At 39.9% G+C, this 21,499-nt stretch overlaps 1 protein-coding gene across 14 annotated transcripts in view; it reads right to left on the reverse strand.

Moving 5' to 3' along the window:
• ALS2 (alsin Rho guanine nucleotide exchange factor ALS2) overlaps window positions 1–21,499 on the reverse strand; it is a 198,105-nt gene that overhangs the window by 37,918 nt on the left and 138,688 nt on the right. For 13 of the 14 annotated variants that reach the window (XR_010591364.1, XR_010591363.1, XR_010591362.1 and 10 more), the window contains exons 2-13: window positions 20,489–20,601; window positions 17,429–17,583; window positions 14,708–15,624; window positions 10,979–11,339; window positions 9,806–9,974; window positions 9,257–9,353; window positions 8,660–8,737; window positions 6,870–7,049; window positions 5,746–5,917; window positions 5,302–5,482; window positions 2,252–2,317; window positions 245–407 (exon numbers count right to left, since the gene is read on the reverse strand). Coding sequence is in view for 9 of the 14 variants with exons in the window: in XM_065560895.1 (XP_065416967.1) it covers window positions 245–407; window positions 2,252–2,317; window positions 5,302–5,482; window positions 5,746–5,917; window positions 6,870–7,049; window positions 8,660–8,737; window positions 9,257–9,353; window positions 9,806–9,974; window positions 10,979–11,339; window positions 14,708–15,624; window positions 17,429–17,583; window positions 20,489–20,508 (2,559 nt within the window). In the remaining 5 variants the exon portion in view is untranslated. Of the gene's footprint in view, window positions 1–244; window positions 408–2,251; window positions 2,318–4,865; window positions 5,483–5,745; window positions 5,918–6,869; window positions 7,050–8,659; window positions 8,738–9,256; window positions 9,354–9,805; window positions 9,975–10,978; window positions 11,340–14,707; window positions 15,625–17,428; window positions 17,584–20,488; window positions 20,602–21,499 lie in introns of those variants that run through there. The other variant, XM_065560898.1, reaches the window with a different exon arrangement.

Here is a 21,499-nt window from a genome sequence, read left to right on the forward strand (position 1 = left end):
CATCAATTTCAGCATGTCAGCTGAAATCAATGTGTACTGATAGTGATTAAAATTGAATTCTCCCAAGCCTACTTATAAACCTAAAGAGATAAGGGTTTTAATCAAATTGTTTTAGTATAGCCTTATTACAAATATTAGTTTAGTGATTTCATGCTTTCATGGATACCAATGTGTAATCAAAGAACAAGCAATTCCCCAAAAAATCTCCTACCAAGTAAGTTTCATACATGACAAGATGGCTTACCACTTCAAAACACGTAGCAAGCTTTAGCAAAACTCTAGCATAGTTATGAAGTCGTCTGACTGGCAAGAAAAACAGGGTATTTAGCACTTCGACCAACTGTATGTTTTCCTCCTTCATTTCAGCTAGATCTTGTAACAACTCCTGGTTTTTACCTAAAAAGTCACTAAAGATGAAAGAATGACATAACAAAACCTTAGTAATGCTTTGCAGTACTATTACAGAGCTCCCCTTATGGGGTTATATCAAACCAGCAGAGATTTGTTCTAACATAGTAACATACCTCTATGCTAACTTCAGTACTTGTTTTGGTACAAGTAATGGACGTCAGTTAATTTAGTGACTGCACATATGAGCGGATTTGCTGAAGGAAGAGTTGCTCTCCAAGGAGGAAACTAGACAGATACTTGCCTTTTTCCATTAGGTCTCCAACTAGCCAGGTGAAAATATATACAAAGAATGAGTTTCCATGCCACCTGTCAAACTAATGCGGCTCTAACACTGAGAAAAGGGATTTGCATAACAAAGTGCAACGAAAAAGTCCTTATCTTTGCTCCAATGTAACTCCCTAAACACATTTGTGTATTCTATTCCCCGCCACTGTTGTTCAATGAAGTTGAACAGCCCTTTCCCCCAGCTAGAAAAATCATATCCTCCCTCAAAGATACACTGGGAACCTAGTCAATCCTCAGTTGGATTTCCTAAATGGAGGATTAATGTAGTTCAGGTAGGAGGATGGAAATAGTTATAAGAATACTACATTTGGGAGAAAGAACAGGATTTCTTCACACACAAATCAACCCCACTTCTCCTTTCATTCAACACAGCTGTGTGTGTGTGTGTGTGTGTGTGTGTGTGTGTGTGTGTGTGTGTGTGTGTGTGTGTGTGTGTGTGTGAGATGACAGACACAGACAGACAGTTATTCAAAGAGAAGCTATTTGAACAGGGAATTCTGTGAAGCTCAAGCAAGTTGAAAAGGCAAGTAACAGAACAAAGAACCAGCTTGGAGACTTGCACAGCAGGACACCTAAGAAGAATTCTACATGATTAGCAAGGTGCTGCCTCACAAATATCAAATGAATATACCTTGCCCAATTCTGCCCATGAGATTTATGAGCCTTCTTGTTCAACAAGCATAAGGGAAAAAAGAGCCTTCTTTGGAGATAAGGCTGCTTTTCTTCTGTCACAAGACTAACAATCTGGATAGTTTGCATTTTTAAAGTGCTTTAAGATCCTCACAGGGAAGGCTCTGTAGCAGTATCAAGTAATAGAGTCCTCATGCGCACCGGTCTTGCTCACTAAGAGGAAACACCCAAGAGTCTGCCAACAAATTAGGACTCCTGGTGAAACTTATACTTTGTCTTTTTTTGTTTTTTACATATATAAGGTTTGACCACTAAAATGTTTATATTGGGAAATATCTATAGGAGATCAGCTGACATTAACCATTGACAAAAGCTCTCACAGAACGAATAATTCATTCTAAAGACAATCATCATCATCTGAACCCTTGTCTTTTGTTACAAGGAACAGACCAAATTTCTAAAACATATTTCCTCCCTGAAGTTTCAGAACCTGAAAAAGTGTTAACTATCTAATGAGACTTTGGGGTCAGTATTAGAAGCTGTCACTACCGACAGTGACACTAGATATAAAGAATTCAGTATGCTGAGTAACTCCACCATCTGAAATCTATTTAAAATAACGTTCGTCAATTTTGTTTACTCTTTCTCCACCTTTAAGAGAAAGCAGACCTAACTAAATACCTTCACTACTATTTATAAAAGGAGTAATACATCATAGCTGAGGTGAGGTATAGTGAAATTTCTCTTCACCTAATGGAAAAGAAATTATGGTACCTGAAAGTCCTGAGAAATCATGGGAGAGGGAAGCCAGGGGAGGGAAAAAAAAAAAAATATCCATCTGCATGTCCATTAACATGCATATATGTTAACACAACAAAGTAAGTCTTCTGATTAAGAAAATAAAGACTAGAAAGGATTTACTTACATTGCTGGCTTTGCAAGAAGCATGAATCCTCCCATCACCAGAAAGTTTGTTACAGATGTGCAATACCTAGAACAGACAAAAAAAAAAAAAAAAACAACCTTCTGAAATCTCTGGGGAGAAGGGCCGTGAATTCCTGTATCGCTCGGCATTTTTACCAAATAGGAGATTTTTAGTGCCTACTTTATTACAAGACTGCTCGCAAGATGCTTTTAGGTCAGGTTCTGTTCCAAATGCTAAGGTTTCTATAGCAAAGTATTTCCCAATGTCTGTGTATCCACAAAATGGCTGGTCCTATACAATAGGCTAGTTTAATTGCTCATTATATTAAAAAGGATAGGATATCTTTCCTGCCATTTCAGCCACTTCCTTGACCAGAAGTTTGAATAAACATTCCTCCAGAGTGCTTAGGGACAGGCCTTCTACAACCCGAGCAAAAGGATTCTCTTGGCCATAGTATTCAATACAACGAACTGGCAGCAAACCAAACGAAATCAAAAGCAGCATGTGTATGGGATATTTTCTGCAGTGTCAGTTTGAACTTTTCTTTATAGGAAAACTGGTTTTGCACTTCATCTTTTGTCCATGCCACAAGGGGCTTTTGTTGAGCAGTACTGATCTTCAGGAGAGAGAAAGTATGATTTCCATTTTTGCCTTGACAAGAACTTAGTGTGTGTTTGTTCAATTAATCTTTTGGCATTACTTGGGCATGCCCACCTAGCCTCAGTGATACCATGAAGTGGTGAATGTAAAGGAATACAAAAGTTCACATTTTTGATCCTGAAGGGAAATAACTTTAGTTTTTTTACTGGTTACCTCCCCCCTTCTTTAATCCTCTTCTCTCTTACTGTCTCTCAGGCTGGATGTTAAGCATATTGAGGAGTAGAGCCCTGCAAATCTGTGGATATCCGCAGATGCTGATTTCCATAGACCATTTTTGCAAATTAGATGTGGATACAAATTTTGTACCGGTGCAGGGCTCTATTGATTACTATTTTATTATTCATATGATCTTGAAATATTCAGGAACAACAACTTGTCATAAAACCTTGTCCTCCAAACCTTCAGGTTCAGATTCGAAACATGCTCTTTCTTCAAAAAGGCAACAGGGGAGCTGCTGTAGGAAGAAAACATTTAGTCTGGATCTTTATTACTGTTGGATGAAGATCTTGAACTATGAGCCCTCTTATTCTCTCAGACCAGTGCCTTGCTAGACTGTCTTCCAGAGAGGACAAAAAAAGATTATTTAAAAAACGAGAGACTGCTTTAAAAAAAAACAACAAAAACCTCTTGGGCTTCTTTCTTTATGTTTAGAGATGTACAGTCAAGGAGCAGGGGGCCACCCTGACAGCCCCCCTCTTCCTGCCTCCCTCCCCCCGCACAGCAAGCAGGAGTCTCGGGGAGCAGCTCCAAGGCAGAGGGCAGGAGCAGCACATGGCAGTGAGGGGGAGGGACAGCTGAACTGCCGGCAACTGATAGCCTGCTGGACAGCTGCTGCACAGGGAACTTAGGGGAGTGGGGAGCTGATAGGGGGCTGCCGGTCCACCCTGGTTCCAGCTAGCTGCAACGGGCTGCTCTTCCTGCAAGCAGTGGACAAAGCAGGCGGCTGCCAAACGACGTTAGAAGGGAGCATTGCACAACTTTAAACGAGCATGTTCCCTAACTGATCGGCAACATAACAAAACAAAGTTAACCGGGACGACTTTAAGTGAGGAGTTACTGTACTAAATTCAATTGAACCATTCACTTTAAATTTTTATGTGGTGTTGGAAGCCTATGATCTATTTCTGATCTGGATTCACATTCCCCTACATAAAAATTACAATCACTGGCAGTTAAAACTTCAGGCTGAAGTGGTCCTCACTTTTCGTCACTTTTAAAATGCACAAGTTAAGGGTGCAACAGCAGACTGCAGTGCCACAAAATCCCAGAAATCCTATATGGGCAGCCATCTGCACGAGTGCAGAGACCCATGGACTTCAAATGGGGCTCTGAGGATAGACCTTTGTATAGTCACTTGCCAGATGGGGACCTTTAATAATGAAATACAGTTCTTATTTCATATCTCTTGATTTAAAGAGTTCAACTAATGGAACATTCAATAAAAATACAGAAGATTGCATACTTAGTGCTATCTTTAATTGTTATATGGCGGACACCATGGCGATTAGTGCCGGGGGGCGGGGGAGGGGGAGAAGAGAAGAGGCTAGGATATTTTAAAATAATTATTCTAGAAACTAGAATGGCTCTGGCTTTTGGATATAAGTTTGTAGCTAGTTATCAAATGTGTGTACATAGTTAAGTATTGCTCTTCTACCAGGCAACTTAAAAAAATATTTGTGTAATTGCTTCTTTGAGACTGAATTATCTCCAAAAAAAGAGCATTCAGATTAAACTGGTAAGACCCTTTATAGTACAAGTATATGCATTATATTGACGCCAGAGATAAATTGTTCTGTAATAAACTTTTTCACAATATTACTTCCTACAGATGTATGTGCAGCAGCCAAACGTGAATAAGTGAACCACTGCATTTTTCTTTTTAAGAATCAAAAAGGTCTAGGCCACTGTATAGACAAAGGACTTGAAATCTGTAGTTTAAACACATGGAGGACTCTTTAAATCTTATTGCAAATTATTTGAGTTAGGGTTTATCTATGCTTAAAATGCTACAGTGGCACAACTGCAGCGCTACAGCTGTTCTCCCATTGCTGTAGCTAACCTAGCTCCCCAAGAGGTGGTAGTTAGGTCAACAGAATTCTTCCATTGACTTAGCACAGAATACATCAGGGTTTAGGTTGGCATAGCTACACTTCTGAAGGGCGTGGATTTTTCACATTCTTGAGACAAGCAGCAATGCCAATGTAAGTTTTCAGTGTAGACCAGCCCTTATATTGCAAGATATTAATTTGCAGAACATTAGCATGCTGCTTGGCAACTGAGGTTTCCTTATGCCAGTCTCCTTATGATCTATTCTTCTCTGATTATAGAGATATTCTGCTCTACAGAATAAACCTGCAGACACTCAGTATGAGACAGATTTTAATACTTGCTCTGTATAACTGTCCAAGAAGAGACTAGAATGCTTCAGGATGGCCAAGCTCTTTGCCTCCTTTATCCCATGAAGAAAACTACTCAGAGAGGCTCCATGTTGACCAATCAGATAACACAGCTTGCTGAACCTGCTTGCCATATCCTGCAACTGCTGGACTGTAGTTGCAGTACCCAAGTTATCTGTAAGAAATAAGAAAGCAATATAATGTACATTTCCAAAAGAACAGTAACAGTTATATTAATAATGGGAATTAATCCAGGCACTTAAGCTGCAATTAGAATTTTTTATTTCAAAGAATGTTATCACCTAGTGAATGTCTTCAGACTAACTGAGGTCCACAATCCATGCAATGCCTACCCCTACCCTAATGCCCCCGCCCCCACACACAAAATTTTATCATGGGAAGTGAAGATACAAGGACTGATTCAAGAAATTCTCTTACCTAAACCTAGAAGGGGTCTGAGGACCTGAGATTTGATCTCACTCAGTTTGCAATAGAACCTTCTCTCTGTGGAAGCCAACTCGTGCAAGCTTGCAATATATCCCATAATGTTTCTGTCCACCAAGGCCAAACAGTCGTCCCCACCTGCTGTCACGCTGCTTATGTACCCTAACTGAAAGAAAAAAATATAAACTGCTTTAACACAGTATCCTAATACAAAATGAAAAGTAACCTAAGGTGATGAGCACAGTATAAAAACCTAGACTGGCAGATTAGGATTTTTGCTGGTACTAAATAATTCGATGTCTAATACTAGGAAAGTTACTCATTAGTTGACAGTGGGTGTCAGCTATCTGTTCCCCTTCTTCCCCACCCATCTATGCTAGCAACCAACCCATTTTCAATGCTTTCTGATTGGAGAATGATGGAAAGGAGGAAGTGAGGAACCCATATTTAACATCCACTGTCAACCACTGGTAATTTTGCAAGTGTCAACAGGGCCTAGGAGACAAGAGATGACCCTTAACTCATGCAGCTGTCACTCATGCAAGAGATACTGACCATGAATTCAGCTACTTTCAAAACTGCAAAATGTTTCTTTGATTTAGGTTTCCCTCAGTTTCTTCATGCATACACACCACATTCCATCCTCACACAAACAATTTCTCTTTAGCAGAAAAACAGATTTTTTCTTCTTTTTCAATGTTTGGGAGGCACGCTGTTCCATTTTTCTCATTTTTTCAGAGCTATATCAAATCAGCTCCCTTTCTGATGTGGAAGACACGAGTTAACTGATAGAGTAGGAGTAGTAATGCAGCCTTGATGATACAATTTAGTGTAGACACCGTAATCAGCACTCTAATACTACTCCTACTCAATCAATTAACTAATGATTCTATAAAGCAGGATGCCTCACTATAAGGTCACCGTGAGCTCTTAAGACTTACTGTGGAGCTCCACCAATACTAACTCAGTTTCAGCTACATATAATGACAAGGTTTCAGATCTCTACTTTTAATTTCCATTTAGTTAAATCTCGAAGAATTTCTTTGAAGAAACACTGAGCCATCTCAAGAAAGCACCAGTACTATCTAAGCCAAACAGAAGGAACAAGTAGTACTCACCTTACTACAGGCTAGCAACAGAGTTGGACTCTTAGTGCAGTTGTTTCCAGGTGAATTATTTTCCTTAGTCTCCTCTCGACCACTGTAATATAATCCAGGCTGGAAATCTTCTCCATCCACTAAGAAGAGGGAATAATCTGGTCCTGCTGCTGTGCTCCAGACTCCACTATCATCACACACCTGTAGTTTGGGAGAAAAAAAAAAGAAAAAAAAATAGTATCCACCACTTATCAGAGAAGGGAGCCTCAACCTCACACATGATTTGTTTCTACACAAAAGTCTGAGTACCAATAAGAATCCTGCAAGGACTGACATTCTTTAGAAAGACATTGGTCTCCTTAACCAGTAAAATTCCTGTGTCTTGTTGAAAATCTGGCATGTCTCAATCCTTGTACCCCATGCCTGATGCTTTGTAAAATTCATCTGCTTTGTAATTTAACAGCAAACAGACAAATATGGAGATGGTTCAAATGCTGCTCTCTATATAAATTCCAACAGCATAAGAGACAGTCATTTAAGTTCCTATCTACTAGTTTGTAGGGGAACTGCAGAACTTTCCTAGTTGTGTGGCTGATGTTTGCCTGGCTGAATGAAACAACTAAGGGCACAGACAAGTGGTTTAGTTCAGGGGTTCTCAACCTTTTTCTTTCTGAGGCCCCACAACATGCTATAAAAACTCCACAGCCCACCTGTGCCATAACAACTGGTTTTCTGAATAAAAAGTCAGCACTGGTGTTAGGGGGAAGCAAGCTAGGCAATTGCCTGGGGCCACGCCACAGGGCCCCCGCACAAAGCTACATTGCTCAGGCTTTCACTTCAGCCCCAGGTGGCGGGGCTCAGGGCCCTGGGCTTCAGCACTATGCAGTGGGGCTTCAGCTTTCTACCCTGGGCCCCAGTGAATCTAATGCTGGCCCTGTTTGGTGGCCCCACTGAAACCTCTTGCGGCCCCGCGGGGGACCCAGACACCTGGTTGAGAACCACTGGTTTAGTTGAACCTAAACTCATCATTTGGATACCCATAGCTGATCAAAGAATTTGCTTCTAAAGCTGATCACAACAAACTGATTCTTGTGTAAGGCATGACTAACATCTCCAGAAATATATAGACAAATGACAAAAAATGGTAATTAGTGATTAGGATAAAATGAATGAACAGCTTTAACTAAGGTTACAGTCCGAGAATTACCGGAACTTCGAGGGAGAAAGATGAATAACTGGGGAGAGACAAGTTATGCTATCAACATCAGATCTGAAAATTATCTTTCAAGGAATAGTATCAACTTAGATTTGGGCAAGAGGTAGATGTGTCTTTTTAAAAAGACACTACAAAATCTAAGACCAAACATGTTGGAAATTTTTGTTCCTAAACAAATAAGAGTTTAAAGCCAGAACATTGGTGCATTAAGAATGTGAAAGAGGAAACTTAACAGAAAGGAAACTTATTTGAAAGAAATGCAAGATGACTTCCCCTGTTTGTAACACCCATGTCACAATTCTTTTTTAAAATAATTCAGTAGAGACTTTAACTTCATGTAAAAGAAGTGATGTTTTTTTATATTAACAGTGCCTCTTTAAATAATGCTGCTGCCAGTTATCATGGGATCATCTGAGGATCAGGGTAACAATGGAAACCAAAAGATTTTGCAACTTGAGAGTAATGCCAAAAGCTTTTTGTGGGATATTTTAACAAAAGAGGTCAGACAGTTTTTCAAAGTTCCTTAAGACTCTCTGCTCTGGGAGAAGCCTGTATTATAAAACAGATATGGAATCCAGAAACAAGACGACAGTACCTTTGCAAGACGAGGGACAGTAGTTGGAGAATTTAAGTGACCAAGCTGGCCAAAGGTATTACTACCCCACGAATATACCTGTGTAAAAACATATGAGGAAAAAAGTTTGCATGCACAGAGTACACAGTAATAAATCCAGTGTGACAAACAGCATATATAAACACTACACTTATGCACACATGTATAATATCACTATGGATAAAAATTTTAAACAAACAAACAAAAAAATCTATATTTGAAAGGGCAGCTGAAGAGAAATTTGGGGAGATGCAAGTTCTCCAAAGGAAGTGCTTTCTTATCTCCATTCTCTTCCTACTTACATTTCCTCATCTGTATGTATGTGTGTAGGGGGAGGAGAGGGGTAACCACACTCAAACTATCACGTTCTTGTAAGTATAGCAGCAAGGACACATGCTCATACAAAATGCACAAAGTTAATGCAAAAACAATCAACAATTCATCATGCACACCACTCAAGACTCTCATTCCACATAATAACAGAGCCTGGAAGCACATAAAATAAAGACCAATCCAGAAAACAGTGAACAAGTCAACTATGCTGTGGATACATGATAAAAGTGACCGTTATCTTCATACCTGTGATTTGGCAGTAAGTGCCAAGGAATGGTGGCCACCAGCCGACAGTTGTATCACTTCTTTACTGTCCAGACTTTTTACACATAATGGCTGAAGCCTGTAACACCCCGCATACAAAAAAACAAAACGGAATCAGGGGTACTCTCAGCATGAAACACAAGAGGCAGGGAACACAGAATATAAAACATTTTGTATATTTTTGAAACAGAACAAACATGCACCACAGCACCAGAGAGCACAAAGCTCTTTGGTGATAAACTAGCTTAGGCATCAGGAAAAAGGTACTGAGCCGCTCCTTTGACTCTCTAGGTATAATTTCACAATTGACTTCACCACTGGAACCAGGATTTTGCCCTTCAAGTCCACTAATTATCCTGCATAAATCACATTAGTGGTAATAGTTAAAACCAAGATTTTCAAAAACAGGAGCCTACCTTTGGGGTCTTAAGACTATATTCAGGCAGATGACAGACTTTCAAGAGTTCTGAGCACCCAAAAACTCCCATTGTCCCATGGGGTAAGATTAACTTTTTGCCACTGAAATCTTACCTTGGCAGGACATCACCGTGTCCTAACTGTCCTTCCTTCCCTTTTCCCCAGCTCCACACCTCAGTTCTTAAAGATGGGAGGAGTGCATCAGCCTCGCCACTATAGGTTGGGGTCAGAGCCACTGTCCTCATTTTTGCCCGTCCTACTTTTCTTAGGAGCCTTGGAGAAACTAGAAGCAGACCAGGAGAAACTAGAATCAGTTTTCTTTTTCTTAAAAAAAAAGCCCCACACAGAAACGGAGATAAACTAATGTTGTCTATCCCTATTTTAAATTAAACACGGCTTTTACACAGAGCTAGTGTATTATATGATATGGGTACCATATACTGAGTCACTGGACTTCACAGATAATACCTTCCTCTTAGGTATTTTACTTAAGATTTAGTAATGCTGGAGAGCAAAAAGGTTCATAGCTGAAGGCAGCTGTAACAGCATATATGCTAATACAGATCTAGGTCTTAAACAGAGTTTACTCATTATTTCCTTTCAATAGCTGTAAACACAAAGTATGTAATTACACTGAAGCGAATATGACCTGTGACGTTCACTGCCAATACGGTATTTTTCCTGAAAGAAAAACTACCCTGTAAAGCTCATACATCTTCTGATAATTTCTCTCAGCTTGGAAAGAGTATCACTGAACTCAGCCTAACTACTGTGTGTTACACAAAGTACTGCATATTCAGAACAATTAACATTAAAAAACAAGAAAGAAGGAGACCACCTGGCTGAGAAGTTTGGTAATGGGACAGGGAATTTTTCTAAACCATTGGCTCCAAACCAATCAAGAGCAGTAGTGACAGAGGGTCAGACCAACTGACGTCTGTTATGCAGCCTACATGAAGTGAGTTGGTGGTTACAAGTCCCTTATGTAATGAACATCCATCCATATCACCAAAAGCAGCACGACAATGGGTTTGGGATAATCCTTATTTTAAGGTTAAAGAACAGTCCTTTGTCTTGCTCAATTAGCATGCACTTCCTACTAGTCTTCTCCCCTCTCTCTCCACATTCAACAAGGTCTGAAGGACGGTTCCTTACACACACCTCAGCAGGGGGTTTGAATCTGTGTTCGTACTGTAGGTAATATTGTCAAATAAGGCACACATCTAGTAATTACCACACTACATTAACTCTCCCTGGCCTCTTGGTTCCTCCTAGTCACTATCTTACCTTGGGACAACAAGCCAGGAAGGGAAAGTCTTCGACTGACTCCTTCAGATTCCTCTTCTCGAATATCAACTAGGCTAGAACTTTTCTTTCCTTGCATTGATTCCAGTTTGACTTGCTCTTCCCGAGTGTCCTTCAGCCCCTCAGGACCTGGGGAAGGACTACCAGACTGAGATCCTAGTTCACCTGGAGTTGTGCCATAGAAGTTCATTACTTTCTTCAGAGACAATGCCCCAGCTTCATATGTAGCTGCAACTCTCACACCAACTGCTGATGCGCAAGAGACCACCAAGCTGTTCAAGGCAGATGTACTTACACCTGGAGGGCCGGGGAGACAAGCAGTGAGTTCTTCTTCTTGAGAAGGCTAAAAACAGAAAAAGAAATCAATGAAATCTATCAAATTCCCAACCCAGGGCAATAGTGACACCTTAAATAAAGCTAGTACTCTTACACCCTCTGTTGCATTTATCAGAGACTGTCAAAATACTTTTTAGTACTTTGTTTAAGTCTACAATCCATACTAATTCTTTATAGTTGGAAGCTGGAAACCAATACTTGTTTCTGTATAAAACAGGTTCTCTGTTGCATATTAGTTTGGCAGTGAAGGGTTGTTAATTAGTGCTGGAACAGTGGTTTTTTTGTTTGGTTGTTTTTTTTAAAGAGAAGAATGCATGGTTTGAAAAAAAAATAAAAAAAATAACTTGGGTCTTTGCAAATATAAAAAGAGGGGTTAAATTTTGGGCTTATAACTTTGACTATGTGCCTTTAAATTCAAGTCTCTGCTGTTGATTACAGTATATCAGCAAACATGCTACCTTTATGAGCAGACAGTTGGGAAAGCTTATCAAAGGAAAACAAATGATTAACTTTGCTCATACTGACAGACATCTAGTTAAAAATTGTTAATAAAGCTTTATACAGACAGCAGTATCATAAGCAGGAATGTACCAGAGAGGCTTCTTCAGGCAGACCTCAGAAATTATGGCTCTGGTATAGATCAGAGGACAATCACCTAAAGTTTACTCAAAAAGAACAGGAGTACTTGTGGCACCTTAGAGACTAACCAATTTATTAGAGCATAAGCTTTCCTGGACTACAGCCCACTTCTTCGGATGCATACATATATATATATATATATGCATCCGAAGAAGTGGGCTGTAGTCCACGAAAGCTTATGCTCTAATAAATTGGTTAGTCTCTAAGGTGCCACAAGTACTCCTGTTCTTTTTGCGGATACAGACTAACACGGCTGCTACTCTGAAACCTACAGTTTACTGTTATAGTCAGCCAATTAGAACCAGTCACTATATTCACTATATAAAAAGCAGCATACCAAAGCCCTATCAAAAACACAGCTTTCAAGCTACTGACAGATATCCAATACAAAAGGCAGTAAACCCCATTTCACTTCTTCATATAGGTCCCTTAATACACAGCTTCCTATAGCCTCCCTGTAAAAAGGGATCCTTCTGACATCTTCCTTGTGAATAAGGAAGATTAAGAGATACTGGAATAATTCTTATTTATGAAATATAAGTGACAGATATGACAATTTCCTGCAATACTATGGACAAACCTTATTGAATTAAGTTTAAGATTTTAGGAGTGTACTGTACTAACAACATAAATGTTTATGTATTATTGTGGGATTGTATACAATGTCTAAAGGAGTGACCTGTCTAAAGGAGTGACTCTCAGATTCATGGGGGTTCTTGTTCTGAGCAAAAGATGTTATGAATATGTAACCACAGAAAAACTCCATGGGGTTTTAAGGACTTACTATCTGCTAGAGCCCTGGTTGCAGTGGAGTGATCTCTGGTAAGCTTACTAGCATGCAGATAGGTTCTTTTATTTCTTTTAATATGTTCTCTGTGTAATACTTCCACCTTCAGGATAAATATACTTGCTTAGGAAAAGCTCTGTAGCAACTTCTAACAGTGGGTAATTATGCTGTTGATAGCTTCTGAGGAGAAAGCAAAGCAGGCCTGCTTAGGCAGTCTGACTTGCTAGGGAACTCACTGTTCCCTGACTAGACAGGGAACAGTGCAGCCTGCAAAAACCCCCGTAAGGAGGGAGAGAGAAATGCAAACCTGTGCCCAAGGGAGGAGAAAACTAAGGAGCTGGGAGCCTAGAGTGAATGACTATGGTGGACCATAGAGGGGGAATACAGGTTCAGTTGCCCTGAACTGTGCCAGTAAGGATATACTAGCAGGCTACAAACACTGCCAAGCAACCCAGAAAGACACAGTCCATTTGTATACGGAAGCTACATCAAGAGGGAAAACCTCTAACTGCCACTGTAAGTAACACATTACACAATCACCTTCCGTACTTATCTTTCCTCTTCAAACAGCATCCATATTAAGATTCAGTGAGTCTTCAAGGCTTTGGGGTAATATACTATACTGTATTTCTGGGAACTGTGCATGAGAAAGTATTTTCAGAAATATTTGGGCAAGAGAGATGGGGGAAGAGAAGAAAATGAGCAGGAGACTACTTGTTTTCTACTCCTCAGAGGAGTCCACAACTGTTGAAAATAAAAAGTTGTTTTACCTTTACCACCTCCTCTTCCTTAACTCCCAAAATCCAACAGGGTGGGAGTATGGAACTGGCCTCTCTAGAAGAAATCCCACATACTTACAAAAGATAAGCTCAAGAAACTGACTCACACATAGTATCTGCAACTACTGCAGTAATTTTCCAAGTTCAGCTGTGACGCCATCATGCTGCTTGTACAGTAAGATGCCATTAGCAGTACAAAGGATTTTCCTAGCAGAAACAAACTTCCCTAGCATAAAGTTATCTAGTGGAACAGAACTTGGGTAGGGATGGGGAGACAACACTGCTGGACAGATAAATCTGGTGTGGTCTTCTACAGCATAATCTACATATTACATCACTTAAATAGTCTTAAATCAACCAAGTGATTATTTCATAGTTTGCGAGATGACATGTAGGCAAAGTTTGAAATTGGTGGTTTCTTTACACGTCATACCACCTTTCCTCTTCCCCTAACCCTCCAAAATAGCAACACATTTTAGCAGATTCGATAAGTCAAATCAAGAGTTTCCTTTCCGATGGCTACTAAAAGGTCTGCTGATTACTGCAGTCTTCCAACAGTCATTACATAAGTTTGACATGTGAAAAATTAATTCACCACTCATTACAATGTTGCTAAGGTCTCCCAAAGTGGGGCAAATAGGGAAAAAATGTGGATCCTTCTACGTCAATAAAAAGATAACTAACCAGCTAAAATCCATAGCTTGACTCAAGAAGAATCAGACAGAATTATGAGGGTGAGGGGGGGGGTCTCTCTCTTCATAGGAAGGGAAGTAGTATACCAGCTGGCCAAATCCCAGAATACTGATCTAGCTGAACAGGATACCAATATATCCTAAGGAATTAGAGAAGGGAATGGGAAATGGGTTTTACTGGGTTCTCACCACTGCATCATCCGTAGCACATGACTAGAGCACTATCTGGCAAGGCTGCTCATATAAAGGCCCTGAACAAACATGATAACAATTCTACTTTCAGTCCAAAATCACTTCTGTATTTGGGTTTGATTCCTAAAACTGTGAAAGAAACACTGTGATAACTCCAGAATTGTAGCTATATCTTCAAAATCATGTTAATATTGAGAATCCTTTAGCTTTCATGAGCACATTACAGGATGTCATGCATACAGTACAAATATTAAGAGAAAAAGTATAGACCAGTGATGGTTGGTACCTGTTCAAGTTCTGTACTGATGCTTTTCTCCTGGCTGTCATTTAATGGGTGATCTGACAGATTCTCCAAGTATTCTTTTACTGCTTTTTTATCAGGAAACAAAACATTTCCAGGACTGGAAATACCACTATCTTCCTGTCCATCATTGTTAGAAAGCACACTTGTCACCTCTGATTCTGAAGCAGCTGGCTCATCTTCTACAAAGGTTTTCTGACAATCCTCACTTTGGCTACCCGTAGCACTCTTCCCCTCAAGAGTCTCCAATGAGGAGCAGGAGACATGGTTTTCTGATTGGGAGTCAGCCAGTGCCACACCTAATGGGCAGCAGTGACTATCTGATATGATTACATGGTCTTCTTTATCTGTCATCGTAATCAGGAGCTGGCTGCAATGGTTGCATCTCTCTGGGATAGGTTTCATGTCCTGTGCAGGGAGACATTGTACAAGAGCCAGGCTGTGGTAGGCTCCACAGGCAACTTGGAGCACAATGCGTCCTGCCAGGTGTTCTACCTTTTGTGGCTTGGTCACTGGGAAAGAAGTTGTTATGAGACCTAGCTGGCAGCCACTTCCCCATGCCCATATTTCTCGGCTTAGTGAAAGTGCTAAGGTATGCTCCTCTCCACATGCCAATTGCAAAATCCTGACTGACAGCAGAGGACTGGTTTCAGAGTCAGAAATACTAATAGGATTTGGTTCTCGCAGATAGGGCTGGTTAGCCACTGCACACTGGCCAGCAGAATTGTTTCCCCACATGTATACCACACCACTCTCGGTCACTGCTCCATTATGGTAACTTCCAGCTGCCACAGTAGTAACATGCTGTCCAATCAAAGCATTTTCTAAGATGGGGCTCTTAGTGCAAGTTTCCTCCAGCCCAACCCTCCAGGGAAGTTTTCCAAAGCTGTAGACCTCGCCACCTGAAAGACAGCATCATTCTAATGAAGTTAACCATATAAACAACTGAGGAACTCATTTAATTGGATTTTCATTTTTAATTTGATGTGGGCTCACTGTTAACTGCAGTTGTTGAAAGCAGCTCTCTCAGATACTTTCAGTAAATCAATAACTATTAAGGACACTGTGCTATTGCTAGCAAGAGGTCCTACACTTGATACTAATTTTTCTGTTGGTCCATTCTAGTAAATCACTAGCATGGATGCATTATATAGTGGGGATTTGACCTATTATTGCATGCTGCCTTTAAGATGAATTGTAGTACATCCAACTTAAATTTTTATCTATTCAGAGCAACCTGCTAATCTATGGTGGGCTCAAAAGAGAGCTTTTCAGTCAATACCTTCATGAATGAGCGCAATCCACCCTGCCAGTGCTAATCATTCTGATATACTAATGTCAAGATTATTTGCATAAAATTCTCTTAAAATGCATAAAACATATTCCATTTCTTAATATTTACACATTTCATCTTCAGTAAAAGTTAATTTTGTACCATCATTAATAATGTAGCATCAAACTTGAAATATAACAAAAGAAACTCTAAACTGAGGCTTCCACAGAGACTGTGGGCCTATCATGTATACTACAAATACAACAATGTTGGTAGAGCAGGTTAAAGCATGGTTCCCTTCTCGCTGTACAAACATTCAGTGTCCCTGAAGCATGCCAAAGTGCTGGACTTTGATGTGTAGCAAAAGTGCTACAAACAGTAAACATTTATCCTACTATTTATTCTTTAACTATGGAAAAATATACTTATTGTTGGTTTGACCTTTTAAACATAAATAATGTTGATGAAATTCTAGAGAGGCTAAGATTGTGGTAACAGTGCCAACTCATTTGAAATGAATCAGCAAGCAAGAAAAAAAATAGAATCCTATGAGGAGGATTGATTTGGTTAACACTTTTTTGATAGTTATATACCAGTGATCACTACAGTCATATCCGTAAACAGTGCACTTCAAGTGTGCATAGAAGCAAAGTTTTTCTAGTTCAGAAATGTTCTATTAGGCAAAGAAGTGACATGGCAGGTCAGATTACAACTGGCTCTAACTGGCACTCCCCTAAACTAGAACATTCTTTACCTGCAGCTCAATGACAAAGGTGTGAAATTCTTTTTTTCCTTTGAAAACATCAGAGAAATATCAAAGACATTACTTCCAGTCTAATCTTTACAACGGTATGCCCATTGATCAGTACAATCAAGTGACAAAATATATCAACACCCAAAGGAATTGTCTTTTGGAAAATATTTTTTGATTCAAAGAGTCAACTGATCAAACCAAATTTCACTGCTGGATCTACTTGCTTGCAATTTTTCAGAATTAAAAAAAAAAAAAAAAAAAACCACAAAACACACCCCACAAACCCCACCCCACCCCCCAAGTTATCCCATATCAAGAGAACTTTTTGTAATGTTGTATTTTTTAAATCCAATACATTGTTGTAACATGCATTTAGAGGTAACACAGAGGGTGAAATGGTAAGATAATTTGGAGCTATTTTATAAGTAGTGCTTCTCAACTTTGAGCCACTTTTTATTAAAGAAAAAAATTAGCCCAGTGCAATTTAAAAAGACTGATTAAGATAACGTAGAAAATTTGTCTCTTATTCAACCTTTACAATAAAGACATTTTGGCAGTAATACAAGTCTTAAATATTTCTTTAAAGTTTGTTTTAGAAGTTTACACTAGTTTCAATCTAGTGTTAACCGGAATTTTAAGTTGTTCATGATCTGTGACCTAAAACAATACTGTCTAATACCTTCTGTTAGAAGCAACCCATGGTTTATTCCGAGGGCCGCCTGCAGTACTGTCTTTCCACTCCAGCCTGGAAGTCTCTCAGGTGTCACAGAGCAGGAACCAGCCTGCCAAATATGGACCAGGCCTCTCTCTTTGGCTCCTTCTGCCTCTACTGAGCTGTAAAGAAAAGGAAGAATCAAAGAATCAGCTTGTAGTTTTCTGTACACCAGTTTACTTTTCATTTACGTATAGGAAAGAAAGGAAGGATGGTTCAGTGATTAAGGTACTAGCTTTGGACTTGGAACCAAGGTTCAATTCCCTACTCTGCAACACACTTCCTGTGTGACCTTGAGCAAATCACTTTGTGCCTTGTTTCCTGGCCGTAAAAATAGCACTTACCTACCTATCCTAGATGTTGTGAAGTTAAATGCATTAAAGATTGTGCGATGCTCAGTTACTATGGTAATGGGGGCCTACGGCAGAGTATGAAGTGACACCTGACCTCTAACAGTCAAAAGACCCTAAAAACAATTAACCTACTGCTAAGGGGTGATGTGCACACTTTTGAGCATGGTACATCCATTACTGTCGGAAGGTGGCTGCAGAAAATATTCGTACATTTTAGAGCAGTCTCATCAAACTATCTCTAGCTACGAAGAAAGTCTATTTTTGAGAAACTCTGGAATATCCAAGATCAGGTGAGACTAAGTTGTTCAAATGGAATGTTGTCTTAGTTCTTTTTCTATCCACTGGGTTTCCATATCAGAAAGCTGAGGAGGACGACAGTGACCGACAAGAGCTCTTGTAAAGTTATAAGTATATCATTTGGTCCAACTAGTAGAATCAATATTTAAATTTAAAGATATTATTTATCTAAAGTAAAAACTGTTATTTAAAATAGAATTTGCTGAAAATTAACTAACTGGATTTTTATCCAATTAGGAAAAGTAGTAATTAATGTGACATATTTTGGATATTTTACTAAAATTGTAATATACATTTTCCTAGGGGACAGAATGACGGGATATAGAGCCTTTCGTCAACGTACCATGTTATATTCTGCCAAAAGTGCTAGCGAATGGATACTGAACATCTAATAGCCCTCTGTGAAACAAATGTGGTGGGTTTATTGCCCAGTGTGTAAATGCCCACATTACAAAAACCATCACTATAACTGACACTAACCAACCCCTTTGTTGGTAGTCACAGTAAAGAGGCTAAGAGGTAAAAGGATATGAAGACCGAACTCTCTCTTTCACTTAAGATTTCACACCGCTAGGGCAGGATAAAGCACACTGGGAGGGCAGTACACTGAAAGTTTACACAGACATTGCTGTACATGTTTCTCTGAATAATTAGAGGATTTTAGTCTCCGGGCCTATCAATCCAGTGCAGTTCATAAGAACTGAAAATCATGCATACAATTTTTTTTAAATTAGTAAATTCTACTGTACACAAGAAGTGTTAATGATTCATGGTGAATTCAGATTTTCAACCTTTGAACAGACATTCTGAAGTTTCAATAGCTAACTTTAAAAAAAAGTGACAGTTGCAATAAGTTATGGAGAGTACCAATCATCCCATAATCCTGTAGTATGATTAAGCTACTACATATTTTTCCTTTGGTCTAAAATACAGTACAGTATTCTAAAAAAAAAATACAGTAACTCCCCACTTAACGTCCTGTCGCTTAACGTTGTTTTGATCTTACGTCCCTGCTCAATTACAGAACATGCTCCATTTAAAGTTGTGCAATGCTTCGCTATAACATCATTTGGCTGCCTGCTTTGTCCACAGCTGGCAGCTCCCCTAACACCCCCATCAGCTCCCCTACGCCCCCCTCCCCCCACAGCGCCACCCTCCCACTGGCAGACCCCGTAGATCAGCCCCTTCCCCCACCTGCCCACGGCAATCAGCTGGCTTGCGGCATTCAGGAGGGAGGAGCGAGAACTCGTCGCGCAGGCTCCCCCTCCCTCCCAAACGTCGCAAACCAGCTGATTGCCACGGGCATGAGGCAGAGGAAGGAGGTGGGAGCCTGCGCGCGGAGTCCTCGCTCCTCCTCCCACCCTCTCGAACATCGCAAGCCAGCTAATTGCTGCGGGCAGCAGGGAGGAGCGAGGACGCGGCACACCTTCCCCCTCCCTCCCCTGCCTGCGACAATCAGCTGGCTTGCAGTGTTCAGGAGGCGGGGGGGGGGAGCGAGGACGCGGCGTGCGGGGTGAAGTGGGAGGAGGGGGGAAGAAGAGGCAGGTTAAAGATGGGAGCTTGGGGGAAGGGACGGCGTGGGCGGGCCAAGGGTTGAGCCCCCCACCCCGGTGCTTGCAGAGTAGGGAAAGCTGCCGCTGCGCAACATGCTTCTCCTAACCTACAGAACCTTCAGCCTCCTTGCCTGCCTCATTGTCTCCAGTGCCAGTGGGCTATGCCTGTGTGGGGTAAGGCGGGGGCACCTCCCAACTATAGTACTGTACTGTATGGCAAAAAAAAAAATTCCCTGGAACCTAACCCTCCCCCATTTACATTCATTCTCATGGGGAAATTGGATTCGCTTAACATCGTTTCACTTAAAGTCGCATTTTTCAGGAACATAACTACAACGTTAAATGAGGAGTTACTGTATTGACAAAGAACATTTGGACTAGAGCTATGCAAATTGATTCCTTGATTTGCTGGCCCAACTGGAAAATAAACAGGATAAATTGTTTCACGACGGCACAAAATGAAAAATTTTCAGCAAACAATAAAACACTTGTTTCAGGTTGAATGAAATGTTTCATTTAATGCAAAATAAAACTTTATTTTTAATAAAACTAAAAATCAAAGGAAAGTCATTTAAAATCTACTTTTTAAAAAAAGTGATACAAACCATTTTTTCCAGATTTTTTTTTAACCAAAATAATCTGCTGAATTAAATACACATTCTTAAAATGTTTTAGTTGACTCTCGCATGCATTTTTGCCCCCCCCCCAAAAAACTGCCCAAACATTTTTGCCCAACTTTAATTTAGAACTTAGAAATTAATTTTAAAACCAATTAAGCTAATAACTGCCTTTATGGGGTCTGCATGATCTCAGCAGATTTTTACCTTCTCTCTTGTTGGTCCATCAGTCAGTGGAAGCACTCCATCACCAAATCATTCCTCTTTGCAGTGAAACTGTAAGATGAATAGGCTATAGAACTGCACATCACACGTAAACACTGTAAAAAGACATTGTGTATTCAAAGCTTTATCTCCTATCTTAGATGTCCAATAAATGTACATCCACACAGTATGAGAATGCTTAAAAGTATTTAGACTATTTCATACTGAGATGGCAAACAAAAGCTAAACAGTCAGATATATTCTGCCCACTCATGCTACAATGGGGCCATAAACAGATTGAACAAAGCCTATTTCTAAGACAGAAAAGAATCAACCTATATGCAGGCTGTTTGAGCTTTCCCAACCAGCAACATTCTTATTACAAACTGCTAAAAAGTAGTATTTAGGATTCAGAAATCTCTGGAAAGCGTTGTGTTGCTTTTGCAATGACACTTCTCTTTCTTGGACAAAAAGGTAATTTATACCAACATCGCTATAATACTCAAAAGATGTCATTCAAAAATTTAACAGCAAGACAGCAACTTTTTCCACTGATGTCTGGTAGTTTAACAATAGACTTCTATACTCAAACTTAACAATACAGCAATAAAGCATTACTTCAATCAGCTCATACAATTAGGAGGGTTGAATCCATAAACTTATTCCTGAATCATAAAATACATACTACCACTAAAGTGCACAGTTATCAGGCCTTGAGCTATAGTAAGAATTTAATAATGCAGGAATTAAATTATAGATTTACTGTGCCATCTTATAAAGGACTGTGCATACAGTGTAGTCAAATTCACAGAGAAACGGAAGAGTTTAAAATTGACACTGTCAGTTTTCTCCAACCTTTTTGTCCTTTTTCAAACCCTGGTCTTCCTTCCCTCCCACCCACCATCTTACCACCTCTCCTCCCACCCCAGGGCAACAATTTCCCATTTCTACTATAAAAAAAATCTTAGATGGGAGCCCTTAAACACGCTTCCAATGCTGCGGGTTGCAATTCAG

The sequence above is a fragment of the Chrysemys picta genome, chromosome 11 (assembly GCF_011386835.1).
Source record: "Chrysemys picta bellii isolate R12L10 chromosome 11, ASM1138683v2, whole genome shotgun sequence".
In the NCBI taxonomy this organism is placed as follows: Eukaryota; Metazoa; Chordata; order Testudines; family Emydidae; genus Chrysemys; species Chrysemys picta.